At 42.6% G+C, this 8880-nt stretch overlaps 1 protein-coding gene across 1 annotated transcript; it reads right to left on the reverse strand.

Annotated features, from left to right (window-relative positions):
* Positions 1–54: 54 nt before the first annotated feature.
* Positions 55–7770, reverse strand: LOC141076230 (uncharacterized). The gene is made up of 5 exons (XM_073563586.1): positions 7549–7770; positions 7342–7465; positions 7161–7258; positions 6872–6962; positions 55–1623 (listed from the first exon to the last, which is right to left on the reverse strand). Exons 1-5 carry the CDS (start codon positions 7768–7770, stop codon positions 182–184), a joined length of 1977 nt encoding a protein of 658 aa, XP_073419687.1. The 3' UTR covers positions 55–181.
* Positions 7771–8880: the final 1110 nt, after the last annotated feature.

An 8880-nucleotide genomic window follows, 5' to 3' on the forward strand; every position in this document is an offset into this window, starting at 1 on the left:
AATAAGGTTTAGTTTTATCCTTCTGTCAGCAAACATGAGGAATGACAAGAGACAAACCATTTAAAAAGATTTAATTTTGGTTAAAACTATTCCAACATTATGAACATAAAAAAGGCTTCTCACCTATGTGACATCTCTGATGTTTATTAACAGTTGATTTCCAAGTAAAATTTGTCCCACATTAAGAAAATGAAAATGGCTTCTCCTCTGTGTGACTGCTCTGATGGCGATCAAGAAGCACTTTCTGGTTAAAATATTTCCCACATTCTGAACATAAAAAAGGCTTCTCCCCTGTGTGAGTTCTCTGGTGCTTAACACAATCTGATTTATGCCTAAAACATTTCCCACATTCTGAACATGAAAAAGGCTTCTCCCCTGTGTGAGTTCTCTGATGGGTAACAAAATTTGATTTCTGCGTAAAACATTTCCCACATTCTAAACATGAAAAAGGCTTCTCTCCTGTGTGGATTCTCTGGTGCTTAACACAATCTGATTTATTGTTAAAACATTTCCCACATTCTGAACAGTAAAAAGGCTTCTCCCCTGTGTGAGTTCTCTGGTGCTTAACCAAATCTGATTTTTGGCTAAAACATTTCCCACATTCTGAACATGAAAAAGGCTTTTCCCCTGTGTGCGTTCTATGGTGAGTAACAAAATTTGATTTACGTACAAAACATTTCCCACATTCTGAACATGAAAAAGGTTTCTCCCCTGTGTGAACTCTATGGTGTTCATCAAGACTCACTTTCTGGTTAAAACATTTCCCACATTTTGAACATGAAAAAGGCTTCTCCCCTGTGTGAGTTCTCTGGTGCTTAACACAATCTGATTTATGCCTAAAACAATTCCCACATTCTGAACATGAAAAAGGCTTCTCCCCTGTGTGAGTTCTCTGATGGGTAACAAAATTTGATTTCTGTGTAAAACATTTCCCACATTCTAAACATGAAAAAGGCTTCTCCCCTGTGTGGATTCTCTGGTGCTTAACACAATCTGATTTATTGTTAAAACATTTCCCACATTCTGAACAGTAAAAAGGCTTCTCCCCTGTGTGAGTTCTCTGGTGCTTAACCAAATCTGATTTTTGGCTAAAACATTTCCCACATTCTGAACATGAAAAAGGCTTCTCCCCTTTGTGAGTTCTATGGTGAGTAACAAGCTGTGTTTTACGTGCAAAACATTTCCCACATTTGGAACAGGAAAAAGGCTTCTCTCCTGTGTGAACTCTATGGTGTTCATCAAGACTCACTTTCTGGTTAAAACAATTCCCACATTTTGAACATGAAAAAGGCTTCTCCCCTGTGTGAGTTCTATGGTGAGTAACAAGCAGTGATTTATGTGCAAAACATTTCCCACATTCTGAACATGAAAATGGCTTCTTTGCTAAATGAGCAGTTTGTTTGTTAATGCCTCTTTTGTGACTTTGATTTTCCTTAGTAGTCTGTGATGAATCAGAAGATGGGACCTGTTTCATAGGATCAGATGACAGATTTTTGCTGTGAATGGATGATGATATATCAGGAGTAACAGCAATCACTTCAGTTGTATCTTGTAGGACCTCAAGATCATCAGATTTAAAAGTTGAAGATGTCAGCTGTCCCTCTGATCTCCTGGTACAGTCATCTGCTAAGATAAAAATAATTTTTATTAATAAAATATCCTTGAGTTTTATATTTTTGAACACTTCTACTTAAACTGTCCATAAAAATGGAAAGCTATGTAAAAAACTTTAATTATTTCCCAAGACAATGACAGTTCACAGTCTAATAAAAAACCTTGTTGGATGAACCAGTAGTGTGTGGTGTTCAACTGTTGGTTCATTCTGCCTCCCAAATATTGAATATAAAGAAACCAATCAATGTTATGTAGTCGAAAATAATACCAATTCTCATCTCACAAAAGACAAGTCCCCACTCAGGTCCATCATCTGTCAATGGAAAAACAGATAAGTCAGGTTAGAGTTAATGCTATAGTTAGGGTTTATTCTAAAGTTAGGGAAGAATTAGGCTTTTCTCAATTGTCTCCCCAATAATTTGGTCACATCAGAGTTTTCTATTTCCAGGGAAAAAAAATAAAAACGAATAAAATGGCCGGTCAGTATTATGGTGCAGAGGAGGCTTATGCACTTTTATGGTCTGACAGTGAAGAAAGTGCAGTGTCAGATGATGATGTGGATTTCGAGGGCTTTAGTAGCAGCGACAGTGATAGCTCAGAAATGAGCAGTGATTCTGGTCCATCCTCACACACAAGGACCAGTACAACAAGAAGGACAAATAGCGCTTCTGGAGAAATGTCTCCAACTCAGGGAACAATGCCCAGTACTAGCGCTGTCCCTAGTGCTCGTGAATTGGTGCACACCAATGTCCAAGGGGCTTTGCCTCTTGATGTAGCATTTCCCAGATGGGAGGCTTCGGATTCGGCTACTCCATTCATCCATAATTTTAATGCCATTCCTGGTATAAACGTGGAGGTGGAAAAATTTGGACCAATTAATTTTTTTAATTTGTTTCTGACAGATAGCTTTCTAGAGCATATTGTCCTACAAATTTATATGCGTCCCAATTCATCAGCCAGAATCCACGATCCTATTATGCTAGGTCAAATTTATGGACACCAACTAATGTCCTAAAAATGAAAAAAATTTTAGGACTTACATTCAATATGGAACTTGTTAAAAAAAAATGACCATTCTGTCCTATTGGTCCAACTGCCCTGATCAAGCCACCCCTATGTTTTCTGCCGTTCTTCCTAGGACCCGTTATGAAAGGCTCATGAGATTTTGGCATTTTAATGACAATAGTCAATGCCTGCCCAGAAATGCCCCAGAACATGACAGACTATTCAAAATCAGACACATCATCAAAGACTTGACAGAAAAGTTCTGAAAGCTCTACACCCCAACAGAAAACATTTCCATTGATGAGTCCCTTGTAAAATTCTAAGGAAGACTGCACCTCAAGCAATTTATTCCTTCTAAGAGGGCAAGGTTCGGAATAAAGCTCTATAAAATGTGCGAGAGTTCAACCGGATACACATCAGCTTTTCACATTTATGAGGGGAAAGACAGCGAACTAAACCCACCAGGAGGCCCTACTTATCTGGGGACACCTGGAAAAATGGTTTTGAGCCTTTTTTTTACAAAAAGGCTACAATCTGTATGTTGACAACAACTACACCAGCATACCTCTATTTAAAAGTCTGGTTGAACATAACATAGGGGCTTGTGGGACTATTCGCAAAAACCATCAGGGGTTTCCACAATCATTGGTCAAAGAAAATTTCCGAAAGGGGCAGTCAGGGGCTTTACACAATGGAGAGCTGCTTGCCCTTAAGTATAAGGATAAAAAAGATATTTTTATCCTGAGCTCGATCCACACAGATGCCACAAGGGCCACTGCAGACCAACAGGGATCCACTACTCCAAAACCTGTGTCTGTCATTGACTACAACAAATATATGGGGTGTGGACCTTGCAGATCAGGTTCTACAGCCATACCAGGTATCAAGAAAATCATATATCTGGTATAAAAAGTTAGTCATGTATTTGTTTCAGGTGGCCACATATAATTCTTTTGTGTTATACAAAAAAGCCGGAAATGCAGATACTTTCCTTGATTATCAGGAAGAGGTCACTGAAAATCTTGTTTTTGATAATTTTGTCCCCGCCAATCCTTTAGTATGTGAAGATGTGAGAAGACTCACTGAGCGACATTTTATTGCACTCATCCCAGTAACTGAAACAAGAAAGAACCCCCAGAGAAGATGTCGTGTATGTTCCTAGAGAGGAATGAGGCATGATCCCCGCTATTATTACCCACAATGCCCATCATTGCCAGCCTTATGCCTCCATGACGACTTTACAATATTACACACAGAACCACGTTTTTGAACTGTTTTGACATTCAAGCATTTGGTTTATTTAGTGACAGACACATTTGAGTAGAGCTGACTTAACAATTTCCGGTGGTAGGTGGGGGGAGGTCTCCAGAGACACAAGCTGGGCACAATATATTGGGCACTACAATGACATTTTTGCAATTTTTGCTCTAAAACTTCCACTACGAGTTTCTGGAAATCAACCATGTAGTGAAAATGGTCACTATATCCATAGATGAATTCCCAGAGGGGTGTCATTTCCAAAATGGTGTCACTTCAGGGGGGATTCTGTTGTTCTGGCACTTAGCGGCTCTCCAAAGTGCCATAAAAGCAGATTCCCCCCGAAGTGACCCCATTTTAGAAATGACACCCCTCTGGGAATTAGAAATGACCCCCCTCTGTGAATTCATCTCTGGGTGTAGTGACCATTTACCTATCTACCTAATTTCCAATGTAAAATCTGGGGTTAAAACAACATTTAGGGATAAAAATGTACCATATTTTTAGGACTATAAGACGCACTTTTTGCCAAAAAATTTAGTGGGGAAATGGGGATGCGTCTTATAGTAGGAATTTACTTACAAATGCTGTGGCGGCTGCGCTCTGTGCTGCGTGTCGGGCTCCACTGGAATTTTGTCAAAGTCCAGAGACCCCTGCAGTTTCATTGCTACGATGCGGTGGTCTCCAGAAAAATGGCCGCTGTGAACGGCGCATGCTCAGATTCAGATCTCGCCCCGAGATCTCGTTGCCGAGATCTAAATCTGAGCATGCACCGCCCCCAGCTGCCATTCTCCCGGAGGCCATCACAGCAATGGAGCTGCAGGGGCCTAAGGCTTTGACAAAATGGCGGCAAAGCCCCCCACGCAGCACAGAGTGCCGCTGCCCCAGCACAGAGTGCTGCCGCCGCCACAGGTGGAGCGCTGCCGACCCAGCACAGAGCACTTCCACCCAAGCACAGAACGCTGCCACTGCCACTGCCCCAGCACAGAGCACCGCTGCCACACCAGCCTGGAATGGGAGTTTCCGGAGGCCACCGCACCAGCCTGGACCACCGAACAACGTCTGTGACCACTCTTGCACCTGTGCTGATTCCACCCCCCCCCCCCGGTAAGCTGAATTCGGATGTAAGATGGACCCCCATTTTGCACATTTTTCTCCCCTATTTTCCGTTGAAAATTTGGGGTGCGTCTTATAGTCCGAAAAATACAGCAATTATTTTTTCTTCACTGCCCAATGGTATAATTTTCTATGGAACAGCAGTGGTGTCAGTATACTCACTGCACCACGAGAAGAATTCATTCAGGGAGGTATTTGGTAAAATGCGGTCACTTGTGGGGGCTTATGCTATTTTGGCACCTCAGGGGCTCTGACAATGTGACATATCACCCACAAACACTTCCAGCAAAATCTGCTCTCCAATACGGCGCTCCTTCCCTTCCAAGCTCTGCCATGCGCCCAAACAGTAGTATTTTCCCACATATGGGGTATCGGCGTGCTCAGGAGAAATTGCACAACAAATTTTATGGAGCAATTTCTCCTGTTACCCTTATGAAAATGCAAAATATGGAGCTAAAAAGATTTATTTGTGAAAAATCGTATTTTTTTTTATTTGCATGGCGCCATGTTATAAACTTCTGTGAAGCACCTGTGGGTTCAAGGTGCTCAATACACATCTGGATAAGTTCCCTAAGGGGTCTAGTTTCCAAAATGGTGTCACTTGTTGGGGGTTTCCACTGTTTAGGCACATCAGGGGCTCTCGAAACGCGACATGGCAACCACTAATTATTCCAGCATACTGTATTTTACATTCAAAAAATCAAATGGCGCTCCTTCCCTTCCGAGCCCTGCCGTGCGCCCAAACAGTAGATTTCCCCCACATATGGGGTATCGGCATGCTCAGGAGAAATTGCACAACAAAACGTATAGCCCATTTTGACCTGTTACCCTGGCGAAAGTAAAAAAAAAAATAGGGCTAAAGGAAAATTTTTGTGAAAGAAAATTAAAGTAAATGTTTATTTTTTCCTTCCACATTCCATTCATTCCAGTGAAGCACCGGAAGGGTTAAGTAACTTCTTGAATGTAGTTTTGAGCACCTTGAGGGGTGCAGTTTTCAGAATGGTGTCACTTAGGGGTATTTTCTGTCATATTGACCCCCCAAACTCACTTCAAATGTGAGGTGGTCCCTAAAAAAATGGTTTTGTAAATTTTGTTGTAAAAATGATAAATCGCTGTTTAACTTTTAACCCTTATAACTTCCTAAGAAAAAAATTTGATATAGTTGATATAGATGTTACTGCGCAGGCGCCGCCATCACCGGTGACATTGTGCTGGATGTAATTTCTTTCTAAGCCTCACAATAGCCACAATATTATAGGCATTATCACCAATAATATCAATGCTATTATATGCATTATGTAATAATGGGGGCAGGTCAGTGAGGGATCAGCGACCTGTCATAAGCCAATATAGATGAATATGGAATCAGAGCACCACATAAAGCCCCACCCACAGCCCCGCCCCAGAGCACGAGAATCTCATTAACTGAAAACTACAAATACAGATTACACAACAGTAAACCAGAGTTGCCCTCATTTATGGTGGAGCATTGGAGCTACTATGAATCCTGAGCAGAAGATTAAAGGAAATAATATTGCTCCCCATTTCAGGAGAGATTGTGCAGGAATCTGAATTCAAAAACAATGTAATGTATGACGAGGATTGAATCCATGACACCAGGGCTGGAGCCAACACATCTCCTGCAGGCGGGAATAAATGTATATTACAGGTAGGTTGATCCTCCAGGTTGTAAGTTCTATAGAAAAGGGCTTTCAATGCCCAAAGTCATTTGAACAGTTTTGGGTGGAGGAGAATGTTGTGGTCTAGAGGCAAAATGGTGATCATGGTAATACGGCCGGACTACACCACCGATAAAGCAGCCACAGCCGGTGACTGAGAGGAATCTGTGACTTCTCTGCATTCAGTGGTTACTACTCACCTGGGTAGTCATATGTGGGAATCTCCTCTTTACACCACTCATCACCCCTCACATATGTCTCTGTAGTATTAATATGGGTCAGATCTTCACCCTGAAACAAATATTGTAAAAGTCACCGACAGATGGAGAAGTCCCATCTATGATCAGCTCTAATCCTGCCATCTCCACCGCTCTCATTACACAAGTATAAAACATATAATACTGGCGGATAAAACAAGACTGAGCACAAGACCTTCACAGCCGTCTACACATCATAGGGGAGATCTCCTGACACCTTCTCTCCATCTACCTGATGATCCTGAGGAGCACTGGGATCTTCTTGCTTACAGTTCTGTGGAAGAAGAGGACGGGGACATCTCTCTGGTGTTGTCCTCTTACTGGATAGATCTGGAGGAAACACATACAGGGACTGAATTCATTCTCTACATACAGATAATTATAGGCCGTGTGTATTTAGTCCTGTCTATTACCTGGAGATGTGAGGGGCTGGGGAACCTCCATTATGACGTTCTTGTAGAGGTCTCTGTGTCCTTCTAAATACTCCCACTCCTCCATGGAGAAATAGACAGCGACATCCTGACACCTTATAGGAACCTGACACATACAATGATACCGTCATCCCCCCGATCCCTTCATAGTGTTACTGTATAATGTCCCAGCATTCCCAGCAGTGTCACCTCTCCAGTCAGCAGCTCAATCATCTTGTAGATGAGTTCTAGAATCTTCTGGTCATTGATGTCCTCATGGATCAGGGGGTGAGGTGGAGGCCCCGTGATTGGGCTCAGGGGTCTTCCACATCCCTCAGACACAGGGTCCTGACAGCGATCACTAGAGGTCTTCTTCACCACTGTGTAATCCTGGTAATGGAGAGACACATTAATAAATCTCACTCCAGACATTCCCAGAGTCCTCACCTCTCCAGTTCTGTCCATCTGTTATTCCCATAGATAAGAATGATGTAATGTGACGTCATCAGAATCTCTCACCTCTCCAGTGAGACGGAAGAGGATCTCTAGGGTGAGGTGTAATATCCTCTCCGCCATCTTGTCTCTGTCCATATCCATCCTTGATGGGTAAATCCGGAAAATTCTCTTTTGTAGAAGATCTTCACTGAGAGGATCCGATATTGTAGAGACCTGAATGAGAAGAAGATGATCCGATGTAACATCATAAGAATCCTGTGTAATAATACAATTACTGGAGAGAATAAGGGAAACATATGAGGAGATTTATTATCTTACAGGGTTTAGTTTTCTCCCCTGACATCTACTAATAAAACCTATATATTTAGGCCACAGACAACAAGCAGTTTCCTCCTCGGAGTCGGCAGCTGAACACGTTCCTCATAGACTCATCTTCCATAACGCTAATTCTCGTCTCATTACCGACACTGGAATCGGCATTAGCAATACTGCAGGAGATATTCATTACACGCGACATGAGAAATAACTCCTTCATGATGAGGGCGACATCTTCATCTTCTACTGTGGCTCTAGAGACAGATGTGGCCAGAGTCGGTCACTGCCTCCATCCCCACCGGCTGTCTATATGAAGGTTTCCCGTCTTCCCCGCACTGGAATCTTCTATCTATATGTAATATATGGGTACTACTTTCCATACAGACCTACGCATTGGAAGCGCCCTGTCTCCCCCTTTTCTTTTTACAACCCCAAGAACACAGTCCCAACCGTGAAGCCTAGTGGGGGAAACATCATACTTTGGCGGGGCTTTTCTGTAAAGGGGACAGGACAACTGCAACGTATTGAAGGAAGGATGGATGGGGTCATGTATCGGGAGATTTTGGCCAACAACCTCCTTCTCTCAGTAACAGCATTGAAGATGGGTGGAGGCTGGGTCTTCGAACAGAACAACGACCCGAAACACAGAGACAGGGAAACTAAGGAAAGAATAACACAGGGACCGAAAGGGTTAATACGACTCACAGGAGGAACCGGCCCAGAAAGCAGAAGGTCCAGGAGCGTCTGCCACATATATGGCAGCTCTGTGCA

The sequence above is a fragment of the Dendrobates tinctorius genome, unplaced genomic scaffold, assembly GCF_039654945.1.
Source record: "Dendrobates tinctorius isolate UK_male_01 unplaced genomic scaffold, ASM3965494v1 ptg000395l, whole genome shotgun sequence".
Taxonomy (NCBI): domain Eukaryota; kingdom Metazoa; phylum Chordata; class Amphibia; order Anura; family Dendrobatidae; genus Dendrobates; species Dendrobates tinctorius.

Excerpts from the sequence above, each read along its gene's own strand:
- LOC141076230 (XM_073563586.1), bottom strand. The coding sequence starts at position 7,770 with ATGTCTGGAGTGAGATTTATTAATGTGTCTCTCCATTACCAGGATTAC. Across the intron at positions 7,466-7,548 it reads TTGAGCTGCTGACTGGAGAG|GTTCCTATAAGGTGTCAGGA; the intron begins GTGACACTGCTG and ends TGTATGTGTCAG. Across the intron at positions 7,259-7,341 it reads CCAGCCCCTCACATCTCCAG|ATCTATCCAGTAAGAGGACA; the intron begins GTAATAGACAGG and ends TGTTTCCTCCAG.